The 27023-nt window shown below is 36.2% G+C and overlaps 2 protein-coding genes across 8 annotated transcripts in view; one reads left to right on the top strand and one right to left on the bottom strand.

Moving 5' to 3' along the window:
* Positions 1–14417, top strand: part of RUNDC3B (RUN domain containing 3B) — a 121418-nt gene extending 107001 nt beyond the window's left edge. For 5 of the 7 annotated variants that reach the window (XM_044679510.1, XM_044679513.1, XM_044679509.1 and 2 more), the window contains 2 exons: positions 5178–5299; positions 14200–14417. In XM_044679510.1, the coding sequence (XP_044535445.1) occupies positions 5178–5299; positions 14200–14345 (268 nt within the window). In that variant the 3' untranslated portion in view covers positions 14346–14417. The remainder of the gene's footprint in view (positions 1–5177; positions 5300–14199) is intronic. The other 2 variants (XM_044679511.1, XM_044679508.1) reach the window with 1 other exon arrangement.
* Positions 14418–21525: 7108 nt separating this feature from the next.
* SLC25A40 (solute carrier family 25 member 40) overlaps positions 21526–27023 on the bottom strand; it is a 52361-nt gene continuing 46863 nt past the window's right edge. The window contains exons 10-11 of the mRNA XM_044679670.1: positions 22267–22347; positions 21526–21762 (exon numbers count right to left, since the gene is read on the bottom strand). Of these exons, the coding sequence (XP_044535605.1) occupies positions 21653–21762; positions 22267–22347 (191 nt within the window). The 3' untranslated portion in view covers positions 21526–21652. The remainder of the gene's footprint in view (positions 21763–22266; positions 22348–27023) is intronic.

Here is a 27023-nt window from a genome sequence, read left to right as displayed (position 1 = left end):
ACTGCAAATGGCAGCTTATTCTCCAAGCATTTTTCTTGAAATTCAAGCTAGAAAGCAAGTAGAAGGGGAGGCATACAGTGTGTGTAAGCGTGGACCCATACTGATGCACAAAGGTACGGGAAGTCTTACTTATCCACAGGCAGACTATATGCGTTGTTGATTATTTCTGGAAAACTCAATTTAGGTTAGCTCTTCTCCCTTGCTCCCTGCTAGTAAGGCTCATATGTGTTCAGGTAATACAAACTAATGTGGCCTCTACCGAACCATTAGGAGGATAAGTCACTTAGATTATCCACACCTGTGGTCCTTCCATTAGTAGAGATGATTAAACGTTGTCCAAGTGTGTATCTGGCCAAGGCATATATATGCAAGTTTCTATTCCTGCCTGTTTTACATTATTATTTTTAAAATTTTAAATATCTGGATTTGAATTTTAAATGAAAGTTAAAAGGCACAGTTACTACAAACATATAATTTAAAAATACATACTACTGGGGCAACTATGTGGCACAGTAGGTAGAGCACCACGCCTGGAGTCGGGAGGACTTGGGTTCAAATCTGATCTCAGATACTTCTTAGCTGTGTGATGCTGGGAAAGTCACTTAACCCCATTTGCCTAGCCCTTGCCCTTTTGTCTTAGAGTTGTTACTAAGACAGAAAGTAAGGATTAAAAAAAATACATACTACAGCAAGTACTGAGAGGGCAGAATGTATGAGGTTCAACATCTTTAGACTTACCTGAAGATTTGATAGCTAATCCTGTTTATTTCCATTTTATGTGCTCAAATGCTTGTGGTTAGATTCATGTTTGATGGATTAGATTGTCTGATTGAATATGAGGCTAGTGAGGCTAAGCTTTAGGGAATATTTCTTGTATCAAACTATTGGAATAAGAGAAACTTCTGGAGCCAAAAATTACCCCCTTATTATGGCTAGGTGGCTTATGAATGAGGGCTAGTAGTCACAAAGGGAAATAAGAATGAATAGTTTAGTACCAAAAATAGTTCAGGTACCAAAGTACGGAACGATAACAAAGACTTTGTCCCCAAGTCACTGAATTTAGAGGATGTGGGAATTTAATGTAAAAACAACTGAGCTCAGCATCTAGTTCCTGGTCAGTTAAAATAGAAAGCTATCATCATCATCATCATCATCATCATCATCATCATTATCATCATTATAATTAAACCATTAACTTCTGTCCTGGAATCAATATTATCAGTTCCAAGTAAAAAGAACGGTAAGGGCTAGGCATTTGGAGTTGTGACTTGCCCAAGGTCACACAGCTAAGATGGGTTAACTCAGGACCTCCCATCTCCATCTTTCTATACACTGAACCACCTAGCTGTCCCAAGGGGTTACCATTATAAACATCTATCTGCAAAGCACTGTAATAATTAATTCTCCTACATGATCAATTGAATTCCTTTTCATTCCTTTTCTTGTTTTTACATCATGAATTATGAAGTGGATCTTGGGATCTTTTTCATGTGGCTTGGCATTAGTGGACATCCTCCAGCTTGCCCAGGCCCACTGTTATTTAATTTAGCACATATTTACAATCACTACTAGAATGAACCCAACACATTTCATTGCAAATGATCTAAATTTATCTAAATTACTAAACATTTACTAAGTGTCTACTATGTGCCAGACACTGAGCTAGGTGATGGGCCAATAGCAGAAGGGTAATATACAAAGAAAATTGTAGATTAATCCTAGTATTAATATTTCTCATATAAGTGTTTCTTTGGGCTAATAATTTTTCTAATTTGTGTTTCTTTATTTCAATGAAAGTTCAATTTGTAGATAGTCACTAAGGTCTAAGAAGTTATAAATAAGTGATCAAGTTCTTAGATATAGCAAGTTGTCTTCCAGAGTCAACATCCCAACCATAATGGAGAATTGAGTTATGTCAAGAGAAAGAAATCTTATTTAAGTAGTTAGTAAATGAAGAAGGTTCTTTTCAATTTGATATTTGTTATTAATGGTCACCTAGATTTCTGAGAAAGAGGATGCTTGCGGACTCTCAGAACTCATTTTAAAATTCATGTAATTCTCTTCACATTTACTTCAGTCATAGTATGTTACATACGTATGTTTCTCCAGAGCTGAGTAGCATGGTTTGTTTTTATTTTTCCTTATAAAAACATTAGCAATTTTTGAATGATAAAATAAGTGTAATAAAACTGTGATTCTTTTAAATTAGCCCTATGAAACCTCCCTGTAAGTCATGCTTCTCGATCTTCATTATGGTGTAGGCTCTGAGTTCTTGAAGATCATGCTAGCAAAATAGAAGTTTTGGCAACTTCTCTCAAGCTGGAAAATCTTTAAGTATGGACCCAATAACATACTGGGTATCTATCCTCTAAGGACCAGTCTAGCTAAGTTTAAGGAAACGTGTTGCTAGATTGAGGGCAACTAGGTAGCACAGTGCAAAGAACACTGGGGCTAGATACAGAGACTCATCTTCCTGAGTTCAAATCCAGCCTCAGACACTTAGGAGGTATGTGACCCTGGCCAAGTGACTTATCCCTATTCGCCTCGGTTTTCTCATCTGTAAAATGAGCTGGAGAAGGAAATAGCAAACTGCTGTAGGATCTTTACCAAGAAAAAACCCCAAATGAGGTTGTGAAGAGTCAGAATGAAGAACAAAAACAAATTGATAGATCACTGCCTGGTTGACAAGTTTTTTGACCACACTCATTCATGAAGATAGTTTTTTTTTACATGTAGAGTATTCATAATCTGTATTGCATACATTATCTTATTTGAGACCTTCAGTAACATTAATGTTGGACTTGCTTTATAGATAAAGAAATTGAAGCTCTGAATGGTAGAACTTGGACATATACTCTAGGCTTTCTGAATCCAAATTCAAGCATTGTTTCCTCCATCCTGCTTTGCCTTGCCCTCTTTCTTTGCTGCTTTCTTTCATAATCTACCAGCTGAGAATGTTTTTTTTTAAATAAGGCATTTGATTTATTTTAAATAAAATATCCAAGATATTTATTTTTCTGTTATAAATATCAGTGAAAATGAACATATTTTAAATGGTCCATCTTTCCCAATGAGACTTATTATTGAGTTTTAATAGAACAACAACAAAAAAATACCTTCCTGATAAGACTTTACTATCTTCTTAGCAGAACCCTATAATAGAATTGAGAGTTATCTCTTAGTTTTTATACTTAGGAATGTTTAGAAAGCTATTACATAAGAAAATGAGGGAACTATTTTCTCATACAGGTAAAATTCTATTATAGCAGTATGTGCCTAATTTATAAAAGAAAAACAAATTAAACTGCTTTTTCTTTCTTAATAAAATCTTTTCATTTTTCCTTCTAAATAAAATAATCTGGAAAATGGAAACAAAAGCCATTTAAAATGCTTTTTAAAAAACCCCTACCTCCCATCTTTGAATGAATACTGTATATTGGTTCCAAAGCAGAAGAATGGTAAGGGCTGGGCAATGGGGGTCAAGTGACTTGCCCAGGGTCACACAGCTGGGAATTGGCTGAGGCTGGGTTTGAACCTAGAACCTCCCATCTCTAGGCCTGACTCTCAATCCACTAAGCCACCCAGCTGCCCCTTTTTAAAAATGCTTTTGTGGACCACATACTAGGTTCTGCCTTCAGAAAATTGGTTGACTTTGTTTTTTTTTAATTGCTTCTTTACATTGCCATTCTGAAGCCTTTAGATCAGTGATTCCCAAAGTGGGCGCTACCACCCCCTGGTGGGTGCTTCAGCGATCCAGGGCAGTGGTGATGGCCACAGGTGCATTTATCTTTCCTATTAATTGCTATTAAAATTAAAAAAATTAATTTCCAGGGGGCTAAGTAATATTTTTTCTGGAAAGGGGGGCAGTAGGCCAAAAAAGTTTGGGAACCACTGCTTTAGATTAACTAGAGTTTGGATCAGCAGGGATATATTTACCCCTTCCCCTAGCATTTATTTGTTATAGCTAGCCAGTTAAAATGGAATAGAGTTTGGTTCTAACTGCTTTTCAATAAAGTATTTCATAGAAAATATTCCTCATGATTACCGGAAAAAAAGATATTAGAGAAGCAACTAGTTAGTACAGTGGATAGAGAGCCAGCCTAGAGATGGAAGGTTCTAGATTCCAAACAGATCTCAGATATTTCCTAGCTGTGTGACCCTGGGCAAGTTACTTAACCCTGATTGCCCAGCCCTTAATACTCTTCTGTCTTGGAACCAATACTTAGCATTGATTCTAAGACAGAAAGAAATGGTTTAAAAAAATTTTTTTAAAGACAGTAGATTTTGGTTTTATTTTTAAACATTTTAAAACAAGGCTTAACCCTAAACATGTGATGAATATTTACAGCTTTGACCTATTTAGATATAGAAATAATTAAAAATGGCATGTCCAGCAAAGCAGCTAATACCAAGGTTCAATTTTAAGCTTTACATTGAAGGAATAAGTGGGGGAAATGGCTGGAAACTTTTATCAGTTTACTCTTTCATCCTTTAGAAGAAATTTGTCATCCTCCTCCCCACTATTATAATATATTTGGAATGGAAGTGACATTCCAGAGAAACAGAAGGCCTGAATATTAGCATTCATATGAAGGAGGGTCAAATTGGGAAGCTACCTTGTTAGTGCTTAAATACAGCAAACTGTTTTCAGGTATTCTATTAGCCAACACTTCAGTATCGCAGTAACAAGTGATAGTGAGGATCTCAAAGCTTAATAAGATCATGAATGGCTTTTTGGAATATCCGATAAATGTTAGATTACATTCACTAGATTTTTAATCTATGTTCAATATTATTGATATTCTAATTCTTTGAAGATTTACAATCCATGTATCTCCCCATATGGTAAATAGTTGTAAGGTCTTGGCGAGTTGCTTAATTTCTCCGTTAAATCTCTAACTACGCAGACTGTCTGAAGTCTCTGCCATTCTGGATATCAGAGATAATAGTGTGAAGATTTGAACTTGTTCACCAAACATATTAATTCCCCTTTCCTTTCTTCAGTAATAAGAATGGGCGAGATCACTGAGGTCAGGATACTTTTAAGAAGGAGTTCCAGGAAAGACATGGATGAGAAATTCACCCAAAGTCAATTAATAAACTGTTTCAGACTCTAATTCTCCTGGTGATCCTCTGTGAGAAGAAATTTAAGTCATTTTTAAATTCTTGTTTTACAGCAAAAGTTTTCAAAGTCTGGACCAGTTATCAGCCGAAGTTAGTCTTTCCCAGACATCTCTGGATCCAGCCCATTCACAGGATGGAGATGGTAAACAAGACATGTTAAATTTACTAAATGAAGGTAATCAATGTCCATTCGAAACATTCTTTTTCTCCTACTTCCCTTATAGTGAGCAAGAATATGCTCTTGGTGACAGACTTTCTGTAGAGGCAGAGAAAGTTACCTAGATCTGCCTTAAAGAACATCTAATCCCATTCCCTCATTTTACAAAGAGAGAAGATCTAGGAAAATTAAATAGCATCCCGGGGTCAGAAAGGTAAGGAGTAGGAGAGCTGAAATGTAAATGCCAGTCTTCTCAATCCAGGTCTTCTTCTATCAACTACATTGCTGCTTCTCTTTTCTTTCTCGTGCTTTTCAAGTACAACAAAGAGTCGGTCAGGTAAAAGCTTAAGGAACAGGCTACTTATGGTGAACTAAATTTTCTTATTAATCATACATCTTCTGTTTCATGATGTAGTAGAAAGTACAATTGACTTAAGTCCAGCAACACAGCTTTGAATCCTGATTCTGTCCCTAATGACAGATGGAACATCTGGAGCAAGTCACTTAAACTGTCTGAGCCTCAGATTAGTCATTTATTTTTTAAAAGGAAGGGAAGGTTTGGACTTGATGATTTCCAGGTCTTTCCTGTCTCTCAATCTATGATCCTCATTGAAAATATGTGAATATCAAAAAAGAAACATGTTAATATATTCATTCATTTTACCGCTTTTAGTAAGAAAAAAAGCATGTTGTTAATAGGGGTATGCCGGAGCCAGCTCAAAAGCAGATTGTCGAAATTTCAGCTTGAATGTCTCCTTCTTGGAAATTTGTAAATTCTACAAATTGGGAGTTGATTTATTATTTTTTTGGTTAAGAAAACGTTTTGTTGTTGCTGACACAAGAAAATGATGGAGAAAATGTTAATAAGGTAGACTAAACTTAAAAGTGTGTTATCTATGTATTTTTTTAATATGGATTGCTGGCTGTTTAACATATACCCACACACTCCTGGATGTACACCTTTAGTAAGGATGATGATTAAGATCATCTAGAGTAGTGCTTTACAATTTACAATTATTCTCAATAATTTATAATTACTACAAACAATATTTTGCCCATTTTACAGATGAGGAAACTGAAAGGCTAAGTAACTTACCCAAAGCTTCAGAGCTAGAAAATGGCAGAGTCGAAACTAAAACTTTGGTCTGCTGAGTCCAAGTTCAGTCTTCTTTCTGCTAGAGCCCAACTGTAGTACTTTAGGTTCATCGAGGGGAAGATAACATTCATAACAACATTCTTGTTGTCCAGCACTATAGCTATAGGTATAAGACACTGGGCTTAATGTATACCAGTCATAGTATTGAAAATTTTGTCATTGTTGAGTCATTTCAGTCATGTCTAATTCTTTGTGACCCCATTTGGAGTTTTCTTGGCAAAGATCTTGGAGTTGTTTCCCATTTCCTTCTCCAGCTCATTTTACAGATGAGGAAACTGAGGCAAATGGGGCTAAGTCCTGGTTGTCCAGGGTCACACAGCTAGTGTCTATGGTCATATTTGAATTCAGGCCTTCCTGACTCCAGGCCTAGAGCTCTCACTACTATGCTATCTAGTTCCTCATAGTATTGAAATGAGGTGATTTTGAAAACAACAATAAATCAACCTGAATCCCTACTGTGTGCTTGTTTTCTTGTGACCTTCTTTTTTATTAAAAGGAAATACAGAAAAGGTTTTGAGGATTCTAGTTTAATTCAAACATTTGCTGGTTGTGTGACCTTGGACAACTCTAGTGCTCTAGGTAATTCTCTAAGACTGTAAATTGTAGAGAAGGTGTTGATCTACATTGTAGAGGGAATTTCCTCACCTGGGAGTTCCCAAAAACCAGGAAAATCACAGCCCCACCTCTTAGCCCTATTAAAAGTATAAGCCAATTGTTAGGTGTTGGGTGTACTGAGTGGCTCCTGCCTAACTATTTTAATATTGATACCTGTGAGTGATGCAAAGATATTTGTCTACATACAATTAAAGAATAGCTTTTTTTCCCCTTTAAGATATACTCTTTGTGGGTTTTTTCAAACTAGGTCTGTGGTTTCACTGGTCTAGGAATACCCTTCCTCTCCGTCCCCTGCCCCACTCCCAGGCAAATAGCGCCTGCTCTGTAGCTTAAAGCCTTAGCGGTGCCTGGGTCACAGAGAGGTGGCAGAAGCAGGACCTGAGTCAGAATTTCAAGCCTGAGAGGCCAGCTTTCCAGGCTCAGTGCCAGCCTCTCAAATGATGCTAAAGGAGCCTTGGGCCTCTCTGCTCCTAGTCCTTCCACTGACTCGGTTGTGCCAAGGCTCTTTACCTCCTTTGGGTTTTGCTTTCCTCCCCTATAAAATTAGTGAGTTTGAATAGATGATCTCTAAAGTCCTTTTCAGCCTTTAATGCTCATTTCTGTGTATAGCTTTTGAAAGCCTTCTCCTTAGCAACAACCACCCATTGAGGTAAGTAAGTACAACTAACAATAACCTCCTATGGCCTCTAGAATGTGATGTTTCATAATTACAAACCCTTCCCTTCTCTCTCAGAATCAATACTGTGTATTGGTTCCAAGGAAGAAAGCAGCAAGGGCTTGGCAGTGGGGTTAAAGTGACCTGCTCAGGGTCACACAGCTAGGAAGTGTCTCAGGACATATTTGAACCCAGGTCTTCCCATCTCCAGGCCTGGCTCTCTATCCACTGAGCCACCTAGCTGCCCCACAAACACTATTAACAACAACATCCTGTGGTTTCTAAAATCTGATTTTTTTAATATGTGAAAATGTATACCATAAGTCTGCCTTCCTCGGGCACCGTAATTTATGACATTCCTCAAGGATAGTGAACTTTTTTTCCCCTCAAGAAGCAAAGAAACAAAAAAGCAACTCCTTAGTGGAAAAGATCAAAGGAGAATAAAGATGCCCTAAATAGCAGCACTAGAGAAAACATTAAAAGAACCCATAATATTTAGAGATGAATAGAATGTGCCCGAAGACTGTTGTCTTTGGAGAAATGAATTAGTGCTATGTAGAGGATAACTGACTGGTCTTTTCTGTTGCCTGGATCATAAAAGATGCTGATGTGGGCTTACAATGTAGTACAAGCAATGAATTAAATATCTTCTTGGGGGGGGGCAGCTGGGTAGCTCAGTGTATGGAGAGCCAGGGCTAGAGATGGGAGGTCCTAGGTTCAAATCCGACCTCAGATACTTCCTAGCTATGTGACCCTGGGCAAGTCACTTAACCCTCATTGCCTAGCCCTTTACCACTCTTCTGCCTTGGAGCCAATAACACAGTATTGACTCCAAGATGGAAGGTGAGGGTTTAAAAAAAATAAATAAATAACCCAAATAAACAAATAAATGCACAAATAAATAAACAACCGAAGGAACAAATAAATAAATGAACCAATAAATGAATAGATTAATTAATTAATAGATGTCTATTTTCAGAAATCTGTATCAAATGGTTAATAAAGGAAGCTGTGGAATTATTTTCTTCCCCAGATATATATCTAGATTATATTATTATATATAGATATATATTATATAGATATATATAAAGACATATCCTAATTTCTGGGGCTGATTAGCAAAGTCCTGTCTGAAGGCTACTATATTGGCTCAGTTGCCTATTTAGGGTGCTTTCAGACCTATAGATCTATGTATGAAATTTCTGCTCACTAATGCCTTGCATTAACTGTTACTTCTCCATGGGGGGGGGGGCAGTGCACAAGCACCCATTTCTGTCCTGCTCTAGCCCACCATGCCTCCTGCCTCACCTGAACCTTTGGCTGCTTAGGATTGGTCTTGCTGATTCTGTAAAAGAATCTGCTGCGAGCTGCAGGGCTGCCTGCCTGGACTTCCTTTTATGCCTAAAACAGGGGAATTGTGCCCGCTGCAAGTCCTTACCATGATAGAAGCCGGCCCCATCTTGTGACAGAAGTGCTCCATCTTGTGGGCAATCGCGAGCACAGCCACTGTGGCGAGGCGCAGTTTCACTCTTAAGGATGGCACCGCAGTGTTCTCATCCGTGGGCATGTTTCCATTCCCATCCGGTGTGCCAGGCTAAACGGCTGGCTTTCAAACCCCCCCTTATCGGAGCCCAAGTGCGCCGCGTTACTTGTATCCTTGGCCAAATCGCTTCAGTATCCTCGTGTGTCAAATGTGGAGGTGGGAGGAGACGCCCTCGGGACTCCCCTCGGGTTGGCTTTTCTGATTGGCTACGCAGGATCTGCCGAGTTGGCAGGAGATGAAACATTGAATTTATACCCCGTAACATCTCCGATCAGAGTCTATCCTGTGTAATTAGAATTTGGACCCCCAGAACTCTCTTTCCCAGCTGCCCATGTTCCTTCTCAGCTTCCGGCTAACACAGGCAGGATGTAAGTTTTGCGTAGCTTCTCCCTCTTTCTCTCTCCCCCTGATCGCACGTGGGAAAGCTGGCTTTTACTCAGGCTTTTACTTTTGTCCTTTTACTTCTTCTACTTCAAGTGATTATTAATGAATCATATAAAATATGATACTTGGGGTTCCTGGATATTCATTTTAATCTTACAATGCTATTTGCCGGGCAGCTCAGTAGAGAGAATGATGAGCCCCCAACCCGGGAAGACCTCCTCGATACTGACTCGCTGTGGGACTCACTTCTCTTCTTTTGGCCTCAGTTTCCTCATCCTGATGACACCCAAGATTATTGTGAAGAGCAAATGAGTTCGTTGTGAACTAGTTAAGCCAGTGCCTGGCGCCCAGGAAGCAGGATCTTAGAGTTAGCCATTATTCTTTTTAAAAGATTCAACGCAGAAGCCTATCACTAGACTGGATTTGGGTCAGTAGTTGTTTTAGTCACAGCAACTCTTTAAAAAGATTTTATTGATGTTTTTATTTTTTACAAAAGTAATTTCCAAATAACTACTCACTAGCCCCAACATACTATAGAACATTTATATATTTAGTTACAACAACAACACAATTTAACCAGAGACCATGACTGACAACACAGGCAACACCTCACCCTCGGATTGATCACCATCTTTCCTCCCAGAGAGATGTTTTATCCCTGGTCTTCTAAAACAAATGCTGGTCGCTATACTTTAGTTTGGATGGCATTTACTGTGGTTAGGCATCTAGGTACCATGGTGTTAGACTTGGAGTTAGGAAGATCTGAGTTTGAATCCTGCCTCAAATACTCACTGTGGGACCCTAGGCAAGTCACTTAACCTCTTTGGGTCTGTTTCCTCATCTGTAAAATGGGCATAAAAATACTACCTACCTCCTAGGTTGCTTTGAGATAATATATGTAAAGCACTTTACAAATTTTAAAACACTAGTTCTTTTCTTTTCTTTTCTTTTTGATTTTTAAACCCTTAACTTCTGTGTATTGACTTATAGGTGGAAGAGTGGTAAGGGTAGGCAATGGGGGTCAAGTGACTTGCCCAGGGTCACACAGCTGGGAAGTGTCTGAGACTGGATTTGAACCTAGGACCTCCCGTCTCTAGGCCTGGCTCTCAATCCACTGAGCTACCCAGCTGCCCCCAAAGCACTAGTTATTTTCACTTAAATTACTGTTGTCACAGTACATTGTTTTCCTGGCTCTGCATCACTTTATACAAGTCTTTTCATTTTTCTCTAAATCCCTCATATTTGTCAGTACTTAGAAGCAGATTTAAAAGTGAAAATTCTTTCACTTGTCTTCTAAACCACTGTGCTCCTCCCCCGCCCCCATTTTAAAGATGAGGAAATTGAAGTCCAATGAGGTTGAGTGACTTGTCTAAGGTCACAAAGGTAGAATGCAATATTATGTTATCCTTCTATACCAGCTATAAAAATAGTTGTTTTATTCTACTTTGTTTCCATTTTTAAAAAACTTTTCTACAAAAAGTAGTCATCTTTTTGTATGTAGGGCATTGTTGTTGTTTTTTTGTCACTGATATTTTTTCCCCATTAGTGGGATTTGCTAGGGATATACATGTCAAAGGGCATGGACTTAGTCATTTCTATCCTGTAATTCCAAATTCTTTTCCAGAATAGTTGGAACATTTCATAGCTCCACTGTGTGCCAGTCTCTCTCTCTCTCTCTCTCTCTCTCTCTCTCTCTCTCTCTCTCTCTCTCTCTCTCTCTCTCTCTCTCTCTCTCTCTCTCTCTTTTTGTATTTTATTGTGCCTGTTCTACTCCTTCAATCATTGGTTATTTTCCTCTTTTCACAGTGTCAACATACTCCTGAGGTCTATCGACTGTATTGTAAAAGGGTTTCCATTTGATATTGGTGAAGAGATTTTGCATATACGCTGAGTCCCAAACCTTTGAAGTGCTAGTCTTCTAGAACATCATTCAGTGCCCAAAATGTATTAATCAAATCCAGTTTCAGTTAAATTCTTTGATTGTAAAGGTCAGATACTCAGACTTTGGAAGTTACTTAAGTAGTATGTGTGGTAGAAATAGCAAAAGCATTTTGATTTATTTGGATGGTTATACCTAAGATTTTCTGAGTTCAGTAAATACTTGCTTACCCTAAAAAAGAGATGAGGTTTAGATTTTTTTTTTAAAGGTAGGGTCTGGGCTGTATTGGTCTTCCAGTACAGCCATTTTCTTTCTCCAGTGCTCTGGCCATCATATCACACTGACATATAAGTTAAGCCACCTTGTTAAAAGAATCTCCTCAGTTAAAATGCACACACTAAGTCTTTTAGAGGCACATATTTGAAAAAGGGTTAGGATATATGTATATTATGTGTGCACTTATCATTATAGCCTGGGGATTTTTCTTCTCCTTGGATCAAACTTTGGACTATCCTTGTTCTAGGCATGGAAATCATAAGCCACCTTTGCCTATGGATGAGTGAGGTCTGGTGATTTTCACAAATGCTAATGCACTCAAATGAAACTGATAGCCCCGTCCCCAATCCTATGAAAAATTATGGAGGCCATACAGTGGAAGAGCTCCCTGCCCAGGGAAAACATCTTCACAAATGAATTACTTACTGCCACACTTCAAGTATTTGCCATTTTATCAGTGTGGGTGTTCCCATCACGGCCACAAAGTCCTCTAAGACTTACTAGGTAGAAGTTGAGAATTGCCAAACACACTCATCTTGTCATTCAGGGGATGAGAGCCGACGTGAATTTGGTGAAGCTCCTCAGACATAACATCAGAGCCCATCACCAAACCTGTCCAGTGGAACCTGTCTAGCTGGGTAGGACCTGGCAGAGCTTGTGCTTTGCTCTTATTTGGGAACCCAGAGTCACCATCATTGTGTGGAGAGTCATCTGCCAACTTCTGTGGATATATTCACAAGGAATCATCAATGAGTGACTATTTAGAGTCCTCTGTGCCTTTGCCACAGGCAGCAGCTATTCCTATGCCAGCTCTGGCACTGCTTTAGCCTCTATGGAGTCAGAGTAGGTTGAACAGAGGCACAGAAGGCAAAGAAAGAAGTTTTCGCCATTGACATCAGGTTCTATCCAGAATTAGTCCGATGGTAGGTGTTAGGTGCTCATTGGGAACACTGCCAGGACAGTGGCCAAATCAAAGGCAAGATCATAGCCTTGGATTTAAAAACTGTCTTCATTCCAGTTCTTGGTTTTCCATTTTATTCTACTTCTTTGATGAAGGTTTTATTGCTAAGAATATCCTGGACCAAAATACTGATTTCCCCCCCTAAACAATTCCCTTCTATGTTGCCGAGATATCCAAACACCTAAGGTGCTACAATATTCGTTGAGTAACTGACTTTATGCTGTCAAGTTAATGACCCTTGAGTCTAGAGATACAATATTTGTCCCAATGGGTATAAAATAGATACAAAACACTGCAGTGCCTTCAGAGAGGATAAACAATGCAAATCTATGCAAACAAATCTTAAATGTAAGGTGTGTTAACTAGTGAAATAGGGAGATGGTGACTGGGGAAGTGAATTAGTATTAAAAGTCATCAGGTCTGGAGGGCAATTTGTAACTGTCCAAAGGGCTAAAAAACAGTGCATACCCTTTAATCTTGTAATGCCACTATTGGGTCTGAATGCCAAAGAGATCATAAAGAAGGGGAAAGGGCCTACTTATAAAAAAATATTTATAGCAGCTTTTTGTGGTGTCAAAGAATTGTAAACTAAGGGGATACCCCTCAATTGAGGAATGGCTGAACAAATTGTAATATATGTTGGTGATGGAATACTATTGTGCAATATATGAAAATGATGAGCAGGATGACTTTAGGAAAAGCTGGAAAGATCTATATGAACTAATGCAGAGAGAATAAGCAGAATGGAGGGAACATTGTACTCAGTAACAGTAATATTGGACAATAATCAACTGAAAGATTTGGCTACTCTCAGAAATACAGTGATCCAAGACAATTCTGAAGGATTTATGGCAAAGAATGCTCTCCACCTCCAGAGAAAGAACTGTGGGAGTAGGATGAAGATCAAAGCATGCTATTTTCCATATTAGTTTATTTATGGTTTCATTTTGGGATTTTGGTTTTATGAATATTCTCTCACAACAGTGACCAAAATTTGGAAGTATATTTTGCGTGATAATACATGTATCAACCAGATCAAATTGCTTAGTATCTCTGAGAAGGGGGAAAGGAGACAATGTGGATTGTATAATTACAGAAGATGTCAAAAATTGTTATTACATGTAATTGGGAAAATATCTTTGAAGGAAAAGACAAGTCACCAGAACTCATCTGCAGGAAAGGCATTTTATGCTTTCTGCATCTAGAACAAATTTCCCCCAACACAGCTCTTTTAGAATCTCTCATTTTCTTCAATCGTGGCTCAAATACCATCTTCCAAAGGAGGCTTCTCCCCCTCCCCCCGAGTCCTTTAGCTGCTAGCAGCTTCTGTAAAGAGTATTTCCATTAGTAGGATTTAAAAATGTGGCGGTTCTCAATGACACTTTGGCAGGCAAAATGTTTTTGAAGTACAAGTAATGACTTAATTTTTGGTTATTCTCTTGATTTCAGGTAAAGAAGATACTCCCTCATTACTTGGTCTCTGTGGCTCTCTAACCTCAGTAGCAAGTTATAAATCTCTAACAAGCCTGAAATCAAGTGACTACCTTGCAAGTCCCACCACAGAGATGACCAGCCCAGGCGTAACTCCATCTTGAAAAGCCGAATGTGAGGGCAGCCAGAAAAAAACCTCTTACATCGCATACATTCAGTCTACATTCCATGGGTTTGACTGCTGGGAAGACATTAGTCTTCAGCAAATAGTTGTATGCTTTTAAAAGGATTTAATTTATATTCACTTATTTAGACACTTCCGTTCATATACTCTCAGTGAAGAATCTTACTGATTGTTCTTATTTCTAGTTTCTCTGACAAATGTGCAATTTTTAAAGGTGAATTGATAAAGCTTTTAACAAAAATGTAAACCAGGTAGCTCCCCAAATAATCAAGGCATGGCAAAATGCACACACTATTCAAGTGCTTTTTCACATATTTAAGTATTTTTTACCTACAAAAACTCTGAGTTTATGAGATTTAGACAAAGCATTTCCATGCACTGATGCGGAAGAAATGATACCCAAAGAGGGCCAGACAAGGCAGTTGTGTGCCTTAGGCAAGATCTGGAAATTCTGTGCCCCATGTTACTGTCCACTGGCGACACTGGGCCTCCGTGTAATATATCTATATGTTTGCTTACCACCAAATATAGACCTAGATGGCATGGAAAGTAAACTTCTCTGGCATAGTGCTTTTAAAAAATGAGAATCCTTTTCATGCCCCCCCCCCCCCATGCCCCGGTGTGTCATTAGGTACCTTCTGCTTGCCTCTCCAGTCTAGGCTCTGCTTCACAACTTCAGTTTTCCGCGAATTCCTGCTAGAATCAGTGCTTAATTGTCTTCTAATGTCTGACTAAGTTGTCAGACCTGATCAGATTTTGAAGGAGCTTATTCAATTAATTTGAAGATATTTTTCAGTTTTAGTATTTACCAATTGATACTGACATTCCACTTTACCTTTTGTAAATTTTATAGGCATTTACCTTTTTAGACAGTTGATAATGTATTTGATAAGGTCCATGAAAAAGGGATTTCTAATAACCTCGATGCACTTTAGTGAAATGATTAACTAAATTCCTTGGCCAGGTTTCCCTGTAATTTTCTAAAAGCATAGCTGGCAAGTTGCCATATATGTGGCATACTCACACACACACACACACACACACACATATATTCCCCCCCAAAATTATGTAAAACATGGGAGAAAATGCTAAAAAAAATTAGACAATTTGGATGGCTTAACTTTAAGCATATCTGATAAAACCACATATGCCACACTAACGTTTTTTTCTTTCCAATGTGAAACAGCAATAAAGTATATTTTTCTGGGCTTTTTAATTAATTTTGCTAGTTCATTAAAAAACAAAATTATCAGTAGTTTGCTCCATATGTGAAATGGCATTAACCTATTTGACATTAGGCAACTCACTTGAGCTCTATAAGAATCACCATTCTTATCTGAATCTGGACTAGATGATCTCTATGGACCCTTCCAGCTCTAACATTGAATAATTAACTCTCACATTTTGGTGTAGAGGTAGGGAGCTTATTCTAAATATGCCGTGGATTACCTTTCTAGGTTTTAGATTTCATAGCTGCAAATAATCATCTATTTATAAATTCCACTATACTAACTGAAAGTAAAAAATAGATGTTTATTTTCTATAGCTCATTTTTTTTTTGGAGGGGACAGGGGATAATAGCGTATGTTTTGTTGTGCCAAAGAAGTTTTAAAAATTGTTTACGTGAAGTTACTGCAATACAAATGAGGACTTCATATCTTTGTTTTCAGATGGTATTTATTATTTATGATGGACATAAATTTATATTTTAAAAGGCAATGAAATGTAGGTCTAATAAGTACTTGGCACTACTTATTTCCAAGGAGAAAAGGTTGGAGCAACAGAAGTTTAAACTAGTTATTCTTTGGAATAGAAATTAAATGAATGTGGGAATTTATCGAATTACTTAAATGTTACCTAGATACTCTAATAATTTAGACTAAAAATAAATGACAGTACTCATAGGTGGAATAAGTAGGTTTAAGTTGTCTGATTTCCAGGAAAAAAGCAGTTCTGATGTTAAAAAAATTCTCTCCCTCCCATCTTCCCTCATGATAACTTCTCTCCTAAGTCAATTTAATACCTTAATACAAAGGAAGGATTCAAGAGCAGATTTTGATAGTAGTAGTAGGGGCAATGCAACCAAACGGCTGCCTGTTTAATGCTTTTTGCCTTGGTCTTTGATTCATAGTGCTACTCTCACAAGATCTGTCACTGAGAATGGCATAATTTATTGTTACTTATCAACCTACTTTTATGACATTTTGTTTTAAGTTATTTGTTAAATAACTAATTTGCATACATTTTTAGTATACAAGAAAAAGAAGGAACTCTAAAATGTTCCTATTTTATTTAATAGATATGGATCACACATTCTTACATTTGACTCCGTGCAGAAGTAAACATTTTTCTCAACCCATCCCATAAAAGACACAATCACAATTTTTTACTTCTATTGTGCTCCTTTTCTTGGAGCTCTTGGAGTAAAGTTCATTTGCTCTCGTGGAATTTCAGCTTTCTACACAGGTCATTTCATAATATTCATAGAATTTATAGATGTCTGTGCATGAGAAAATTGATTGTATGTCTTAAAACCTCAGTTCTAAGTGGAAATGTTCATTGTTCAGGAAGAAAAATATTACGAATGTTGAATTAATGCCAAAACTTGTACGGTGTATTTTGTCGCCTTGATATATGATATTTGTTGCATGTAAATTAAACATTTTATAGCCATCAATAGTGACTATTTTCCTTTATTTCTATAAATTAATTCTAACTGCAATATAAAATGTGGGAAGCATATGCCATTTTATGTTTTTAAATGATAACAGAGAAATAGGTCTTATTTGGAGGAATACATTTCAGCACAAGTAGAAAACACATTATTATCATATATTTACTTTAAGCAAGAGCTAGGGTTTTGGATTGACACGACCTTTAGTTTCCTCCATGCTTGCCCAAGTATGTTAGCTATACGGGGAGCCTTATTATATTATCATCTAGTGATGATTGAAACAATTTAGTAAAAAGAACTTAGTCAAGAGACTGAGATTCTTCTAATCCCAGTTTTGCCGGTGCTTAGCTCTGTGATGCTAAGCAAATCACAGAATGTCTCTATCTTCAGTTTCTTAAATCTTTAAGAATAAAATGACATCTGTAAGAATTCTTTGGAATCAAAACTATCTTTCTAAATATAAAATAATTAATTTCCTCGCTCTTTGAGAAAAAGTGATACAAAGTAAAATTTTTGTTCACTTTTATGGTTTCTGTGGTTTCCAGTTTCCCTCAGCTGCAAAATAAGGATAGTAATACCTACAGTCTCCATATCAGAGACATTATAAGGATTAAATGATAGCGTGATATAAAGTCACTTATCTTTTTTTTTTAATTCTTTTTTTAATTTTAAACCCTTAACTTCTGTGTATTGACTTATAGGTGGAAGAGTGGTAAGGGTGAGCAATGGGGGTCAAGTGACTTGTCCAGGGTCACACAGCTGGGAAGTGTCTGAGACCGGATTTGAACCTAGGACTTCCCGTCTCCAGGCCTGGCTCTCAATCCACTGAGCTACCCAGCTGCCCCCAATCACTTATCTTTAATAATAAATCTTACTTTTACAAGTGGGTGAAAATTTCTTCAGTTTTCAATTTTTCACCATCAAAGAAAATACTTCAAGTGTTCTGTATCTAGAATATTATAGACTCTTCAAATATGAACTGATGTGTATGTTGGTTTATCTCTTTCCCAAAATACTAAGTGCTTAAAACTAGGGAAGTACGTCACTTGGCTTTTCTGAGAGTAAGGAGAAAAACAACTGTACCTCTCTTGCAACATTAACTTAGAAATCAGGGAACAAAGATCATTCAGCTGTCCTATTGGCATACTTCAGAGCAGGGGTCATCAATGTATGGCTCTTTCTGCAGGAGCTATAAAGTCCATTTTTTTCAGGCACTGTTACAGGAGCAGCACTGTGAGCACTGTACGGCTCTCATGAAATTACATTTTAAAAAATGTGGCGTTTATGGGTCTCACAGCCAAAAAGGTTGCCGACCCCTGCTTCAGAGTATACTTCAAGCAAATGAAAGACTGTGTATTGTTTTTAAATGGGTCTCCCATCTAGAGTAGAAAATTTAAAATTGTGTTTCTTGGAATATTTCTTAATTTTTATGCCATTATGTGGAGTCAGTTGAAAACTTTTTTTTAAACCCTTAACTTCTGTCTTAGAATTGCTACTGTGCATTGACTCTAAGGCAGAAGAGTGATAAGGGCTAGGCAATGGGGGTCAAGTGACTTGCCCAGGGTCATATAGCTAGGAAGTGTCTGCGGTCACATTTGAACCCAGGACCTCCCATCTCTGGGCCTGGCTCTCAATCCACTGAGCCACCCAGCTGCCCCTCAGTTGGAAACTTTTAAAGGAACATACTAAACCAAACTAGAATTCTCCTCCCCAAAAGGAACTGTTTAAACTAGAAATAAATTTATAGTAAATAAGCATAATGGATATAATCTCACAATAAAGATTATTTTTAACCTGATACTCACTTGTATAAGTTTTCTTTCATGCCCAATTAAAACTACCAGACCTATCATTTGGAGAAAAAACAAATCAGATTTAAGAAGCAGTACATTCAGACTTTAAAATAAGTGGTATATTCTTTCTGAAAACATCAAATCACCAGGAAAAGGAGCACATAAGATGCCAACAAGTACTTTAAGAAGGGAAAGTTGATGATGTTCCTGAATGAAATAGCTCAGTGATTCCCAAAGTGGGCACTACCGCCCCCTGGTGGGTACTGCAGTGATCCAGGAGAGCGGTGATGGCCACGGGTGCATTTATCTTTCCTATTAATTTCTATTAAAATTTAAAAAAATTAATTTCCGGGGGTGCTAAGTAGTATTTTTTCTGGAAAGGGGGTGGAAGGCCAAAAAAGTTTGGGAACCATTGACTGATCATCAATCCTTTCAATCCATAAATAGTCAGAAATGTAAGCATAGTACTCCATTGATTAGACAATGTTTTTATAATTTCTTTAATGAAAGTGGATGCTAATCCATCTTTACCCCTGAACCATGACAGAGATATGCTCACCAGAAATGCAGTTAACCCCAACTTGCTCAAAGTATATTAAGTCTTCAATTAAAAGTGATTTTGAACAAGCATGAGACAAACTGCTAAATACTGTATAGCCTGGCTGTCAGATATGTAGCTAGCTTTAGGCTTTGAAATGAAGGTTTTTCTGATTTCATGAGTTGCCAGTGCTCTCCACCTCTTGAAATGATTTTGTATTTATTTGCCCATTTTCATGTTGTGTCTTCTCAGGAAACCTGTTAGCTCCTTGAAGGCAAGGACTGTTTAGCTTTGTATTCCCAGAACTATCACATTTAATAGGTGATTAATACTTGTTAAACTGATTTGAATTTTTAAAATGAGACATTTGATTATCTCAGGTAAGTAAAAAGATGAAATTTAAATAATCTTTGCAGTATTTACCCATACAATTGAAGTTGAACATACATCTGAAAACAAAGATTTATATATTTTCTTCATTTTGCTACCAATTACTATAAATGCAAAGAGACACAGTATAATTAAGTGTAATAGGAGGCTTTAAGCACATTAGTAAGCGGTAACCTAGACAAGCTTAACATTGTATATAAGCAGATCACTCATATGGTTGAACTGAACAAGAATTCAGAATATCGTCACTAAATAGTACTACAGAAACATTAAATTAAGAAAGGAAGCAAAATCTTTAATGAGAATGAGATAAAAACAATATGCATACATAGTTTCCAAATCTAAGGCAAATCAACACAAGATGAAATAAAATACATAGTTACATAAATTTAGAGATATAATTAGTTTAGCAAAATATAGGAACCCTTTCTTAGTTTAGTACAGATTGTATTACTTTTCTAGCTCTTCCTAGAAAATACTTAAATACACATCTCCTTCAATTATTCCTTTCGGAAATTTTTCACATTTTCATGAAAAATTCTTAGATTGCAATAAAGTGCTTGTCTCTCAACACAAATTATCCTGAGGCAAAAAGATCAGAGTAATTTTTGAAATTTATGCTACTTCCCATTTTGTCATTACATCTTCCTTCACTTCACTCTGACATTTAGTCACGCACTATTGGACTGTAATGAGCAAGTTTCTGGAAATCTAATGCTACCACCTTTAATTATTGCTTATTGTCATGGTCAGCATACTAATGTGAAATGTAGTAATGTGTGAAATCTGGAAGCAGCACGAAAGTATTTAGTCACTGATGAAGTGATAATCTCGATCCTATCAGATTGAGTCTCAACACTGAGCTGGAGAAAACAATGAAAATAGCAATGATACACACAATGATACATACCAGAATAAAAAGCACAGGCTCTTTCTGTGCCTAATCTATGAGGTCCTCAAGTGCTAAACTGACCGTAGATGAAGAGAAGGCATCACAAAATAATGAAAAACTTCCTTTTTACTTCTTCTACCTCAATAGCAGGAGGACCCAAAGTACCCTACATAGTTCTCAACAGTTACCTTATTCATATCACAAACTAGGCTGTTTTTTCAAGTGCTCCCCCAACTATCTGAACTGAACTGGATACATGGTAGTTTTCTGTGTTCCTCTGCCCAGTCAGAATGAACCACAATTTGAAATAAGCCTGAAGTTTCCAAGTATCCACATACTTCAAAGTTGGCCAAATTCATCAAAAGATGTATAACTGGCTTGTAGTGGCAAAAAAGAGATTGTTTCTGAACAGAAAGATAAAATCATCAGAGTTTAGCAGCAGAAATCCTAATATGTATAGGCGCACAAACAAACAAAAGCTCAGGAATATTAGAATTAAAAATAAAATCACTCATTGGTAATATCTGGCAAGTGCCAGGGTGACATAATTTGGTAACTGCCTGCTATTTCCATTTTCAATAAAAAATAAATATTTGTGTACATGATTAAGATTTGCACAAAAGACTTTTCTCTTTAAAGCTCCACTCCTATCATGGTTTAGGTATAGTTCACAGACTCATAGTAGACAATAGGTAACAAAGGAAAATATTGAATTAAAAAAAAAATTCATGCCTTCTTGTCAAGCTTTTCTCTTTTCCTTTCTAATGTCCTCACATGAGTTATGGACAACCAATAAAGAATTTTCTTAAACTTTTCCAAAGACAGGATAAAATAGGAAAAAAAATTTCTTGAATTATAATTATAATTGAGGGATTAATGCTTCTTTTAAAATAAAGAAAAGATATTTCAATATAGACCTGAAGTTTCCACATTTCTGAGAATTCTCCAGCTAATAATATGGCCATGATAATTATTTCAACACCCAACAGTCGGCACTACATTATTCCTGTTTTTTGAGGTTTTGTTTAAGGAAAAAAGCCTTCCCAAATTCATATGTACTGATCATAATGGCACAAGCAGGAGCAACTTTAATTAATCGGGGAATCAGTCCTGAAAAAAAAAATAAGAAAATCAAGAGCACAATTTTTATATTTTTAAATGACAGATCACCTTTTATTTGGTTACAATCTGATATTGTCATGTTAAGTCATTTACCACATGTCTTAGAGGAAGAATTATAAGCAAAGAAAAATATCTAATGGTTTGCAATTCCTTTATATTAGGCTATATTCCTTTTTATTTAAATATAAATTATATTAATGATAATTTAATATTCCTTTTAATTTTAAGTAACTCATTAACTATTTCTAGAGTAATAACCACCCTGCCAAATTAGCTATGAGAAGCTTAATAGCTAATAAATGTAAAAATATGTATATTATCTTTATTATTTATTTGACATCAACTCCTAATGTTTTAATTTATATCAAACAAAGAACAATAAATGTGGAAGATACCATTTCTGAAATTTCATAGATTTTAAATGAATATTCTCTATTTTTAAATTTTTCAGTGACATAAATTTGAGATTATAGGAAAGGAAGATATATTTACCTACAAATAATCCAGAAATTCCATTTTTAGCAACGATTAACTTCATTATGTCCCATGTTGTTGTAGGTAGGACATGTGAACCTACATATATAAATAATAAAACACTATTAACAAATACTTCTTCATTTCTTCTTTTTTAGTTACAATGCTCAATTCAATCAATATTTAATGTGAGTACAATGCACAAAGCACAGATAACATAGGAAAGCAATTTGAAAGACTCAAGTCATATGTAAATGAATAAATGAAAATATATTTATTAAGCACTTACGATATGCAAAGTACTGTGTTAAGCACGGTCAATACAAAGAGACAAGCAAAATAATCCCTACTTTTTAGGAGTTCACATTCCAATAGAGGGAGACAAGACATAATTCCACTAAAGGGCAGATGGAAAAGCCCAGGGTTTTTAGGTTGTAGTATCATTTACATTGATAAAAACAAATTAATTATAATACCATCAGTTAAATTTATTATTTCAAGCAACATTTTTTAAAAATAATTTTGAATTTGGAACCTCTTTAATCAAAGAAGGAAGACGTATACAATGACTTTAGAAGAATCTCAAGTGCCAAATATGACTTGACTACTGTGTAATTGGAATCTGAACTCCAGAACTACAATTCCCAGCAACCCACTCTCCTTCTCATGTTACGTGTTGAAATAGGCAGGATATAAATTTTGTGTAGCCTCGCCTCTTGCTTGTGTTTCCTGTGACTGGGTTTGGTGGAGGTGGCATGAGGTGAGAGCCAAGAGTTTTAGTAACGTAGACTTAATTTTATTAGATAATTAGGTTTTTTACTTCTATTTCCTTTTTATTTTTTCTACTTCAAGTGATTATTAATAAACTTTATAAAATATAATTCTTCGAGTATTGGATATTAATTTAAATCCTACATCTACCTTAATTTTATATCATTTTCAACCTTAAAAATTATACAATTTCAGAATTGGAAAGGCCATCAGAGGTCATTAATCAGTAAGTGTCTAAACAAGAATCTACTCTGTAATATCTCTAGTATTTGTTGTTGGTCATCTTCTGAAGACTCAGGTGTGGAGAAATCCTCAGGAGGCAGACCACTGCACTTTTGGATAGTTTTAATCCTTAAGAAGTTATATCCATAAAACTGAAATGTTCCATTATGCACCTCTATCCATTGTTCCTCCAGTGTGCTCTGAGGCCAAGCACAGAACAGTGCAGTCTTTCTTCTACGTGACTGTCCTTCAGATGGTCTCTTTTCCAGATTAACTCTTCCTCCTTCCTTTACCTGGTCTCCATTTCCCTAATATCCTGATTCTCTTCCTTTGGTTACTCTCCATCTTGTCACTGTCCTTTGTGAAATGCTGCACCAAGCTCACTAAGACTTTTTTGGGGATGTGGCCAAAGAAGGAATTTGTTTTGTTTGACTATGCATATTTCTTACAAGATTTTCCTTTTCTTTATCAATTGGGGGAAAAGGTATGGAGAGAAAGATGGGATTTTCATTACTGGGGAAAAAAATGTTACACAAGAAGTGAGCAGTTTAGAAGTGATCTAACCAGGATAGAGAATAGCTCAACAACCAAATTCTATGTTTTGAACTCTATGCCTCTTAATTCAACCTAAAAATATATTAGTTTTTTGGCTGCCATGTTAACTCTACAGTCTGTTAAAACCCTAAGATATTCTTCAAATTAACTACTCTCCCTCATATATACTTAAAAAAAACAACCCCAAATCCTTACCTTCTATCTTAGAACCAACACTGTGATTTAGTTCGAAAGCAGAAGAGCACTAAAGACTAGGCAACTAGTTATGTGACTTATCCAGGGTTATATGCCTAGGAAGTATCTAAGGCCAGATTTGAACCCAGCACTTCCTGTCTCTAGGCTTGGCTCTCAATCCACTGAGCCAGTTAGCTGCCCTTACTCACCCCCCCCCCCATATATTTTTAAAGATTATTTTTTGGATTCAAATAAGACTTATTTGGTCCATCATTCTAGTTTCCCAAGATGTTTTTGAATCTTATCATCCAGCATGTTCATTTCTAGCTTTATGTCTTCTGAAAATGTGATTAAGCAGGTCATCTATACCGTCATCCAAGTCACTGATAAAATGCTGAAAAGAACAAGGCTCAACAGACTGATAGTTGACTCTAGGAGACTTCCATTAAGTGACATTGCCCCATGAATGACTACTCCAAGGCTCTGGTATTTCAACCAGTTAAAATTTCACTGACTATAATACTGTCTGGCCCTAATACCTCTATTATTCCAGAAAGGTATGGAAGACTTGTTTATAAAATATTTATTATATATATACTGATATAGGCTATGGAGTTACAAAGACAAAAATGAAATAGTTCTTAACCTCAAGGAATTTTGTATTGATTAAGCATTGTATTGATGGAGGCAACAAGTATGCATATATATATGTATATATATATATACATATATATGCATACACAAAATAACTAGAGATAATTGGGAGGAGAGGGATGAGAAAAGGCTTAAGGGAGAAGATACTTGAGCTATACTCCAAAGAAAACAGAAGGGAGAAATTCTTCAGCCACATGGAACAGCCTGTGAGAAGGGAAAGGGCCAGGAGGTAAAGTGTACGTATGTAAAACAGCAAGAAAGCCACATAGCCCAAAGAGGAAAGAATTAACTTGGGAAATCACGATGTTTCCTCAGCAAAGGCTGGATACACTTGTCTGTTATGTTATAGAAAAAAAATTCAGGTGTAGGTTTTGACTAAGATGGCCACTGAAGTCCCTTTCAACTCTGAAAAGCCTATGATTCTGTGACTGTACAGTTCAGTAAAAATAGTCATTCTGTTGTCATTACAATGATGCCCCTAATTAAATTATATATAATGCATGTAAAAAAATTCCCATAAAAATTTTGAAACTAAAAAGTAAACTTTTATCTGAAAAATTCACTTGTGGGACCTCATTATCTGAAGATGCTATATAAAAGAAGTATTATATGTGGAAATTTCACTATGAAATACAGTAAATATAATAAGCCAACCAAATAGATCTAAAAAGTTTTTTTCCCTAAAGAGCTATTACTAAGAGAAAAAGCTAACAAGAAAGTTATTTGTTCTTTAAATAGGAATTAGTATTCATTTTCTAGTTCAAAAAACATAATTTGTTTAAGAGATTAATCAAATTAAATCTATTTTACTTCAAAAACTATAAGACTGGTGTTGAAAAGAAGGTGATGGGAAAGCCAGATATTGTTGACACAAATTAAATTCAACTCAAAATTCTCCATTTTTTTAGCTAAGGAAAATGAGTTTTAAAAAATGCACAGGGTGGGGAGTATATCAGAAGTAAAAGCAGTAGCAAAGGCCCCATATAAAAGTGATCACAGAAGATCAACCAAAAAAAATGAAGCTGACTTCTGGGGTCTTTTAAAAATTGACATTGATGCCTTTTTATTTTTTTTTTTTATAGCACAGTATCTTTGTATTAACTCCCTTCAAATATCTGAGCAGGACTTGCCACTTCACTTGCCATGTGAAACACTCTGCATCAAGAGTATATCATCTCACAAATTAAAGGAGGGAGGCACATTTCCTTGCCTCTTCTCCACAAAGTGCTAGATTAGTTATAATAACCATATAGCCATCAGCTTCATCTTAATATTTTTGTTTGTATTACTGTAGTCATTATATGCACTGTTTTCCTTCATTTGCTTAACTTTATGCATCAGTTCATATTAGTCCATAATTTGTCAGGGCACAATAACAAACATTACATGTACACACCACTATTTGTTCAGTCACTCATACATCAAAGGGCACTCACTTTATTTCCAGTTTTTGGTTTTCACAAAGAATGCTGCTACATATAATTTGATATACATGGGACCTTTCTTCCTATTGCTGTCTCTCTTTGAGACACGTGCCCTGGAATGGGATCACTGGGTCAAAGGGTATTAACACTGAGATTAGAGACTCTTTTTACATAATGCCAAATTGTTGAAACAATTCACAGACTCAACAAAAGTCTATTAGTGTGTCTTTCTGCAGCCTTTGTAATTCTTTAACTTGGGACTATTTCTATCTTTTGTAATTTTTCCAATCTTATGGGGATGCGAGGAAACCTAATGTGTATTCTTTAATTATTAGTAATCTGGAGCATGTTTTCATATGGTCCCTGATAGACTGCAAAAATTTCTTTTGAAAATTATCTGCTCATATTCTTGGACTATGTATGCCTTGGAAACCACCTTTTAAAAAAAGTTTTTATCTTTTTGATAATTCCCTATGCATTTACATATCAATTTTAATTAGTTATTTGATGCAAAGATGTTTTTCTTCATCAATACTTCACATAAAATATAAAAATAACCCTATCTTACACAAATTGATTTTTATCTGTACAAAATTTTAGTTTTGTCTAGTTTAACCTTTTATGGCCACCACTATCCCTAGATATGGTTTAGAATTCTCTTTTAGGTTGTGAAAGGTATCTCCTTTAAGTTTAGTCTATTTTTTTAACCTAACATTTTATAATTAGGTCGCATATCCATTCAGAGTTTATTGTGGTGTGAAAGGCTGGTCTAAACTTATTTATTCCAAAATATCTGAGGTCATTTAAAAACATTTTTCATTTTTTAAAGGAGATACATTTTTATTTTTTCAGTTACAAATTCTCTCTTTCCCCTAACCCTGACTCTCACTCAATAAGAAGGGAAGCAAAACAACAAAACCCATTACAATATGCATAATTATGTAAAACAAATTCTTACATTGGCTCTGTTAGGGA

This window comes from Gracilinanus agilis, chromosome 5, assembly GCF_016433145.1.
Source record: "Gracilinanus agilis isolate LMUSP501 chromosome 5, AgileGrace, whole genome shotgun sequence".
Taxonomy (NCBI): Eukaryota; Metazoa; Chordata; class Mammalia; order Didelphimorphia; family Didelphidae; genus Gracilinanus; species Gracilinanus agilis.
The sequence above is the reverse complement of the archived record's forward strand: the minus strand, read 5'-3'. Positions and strand labels throughout refer to the sequence as shown.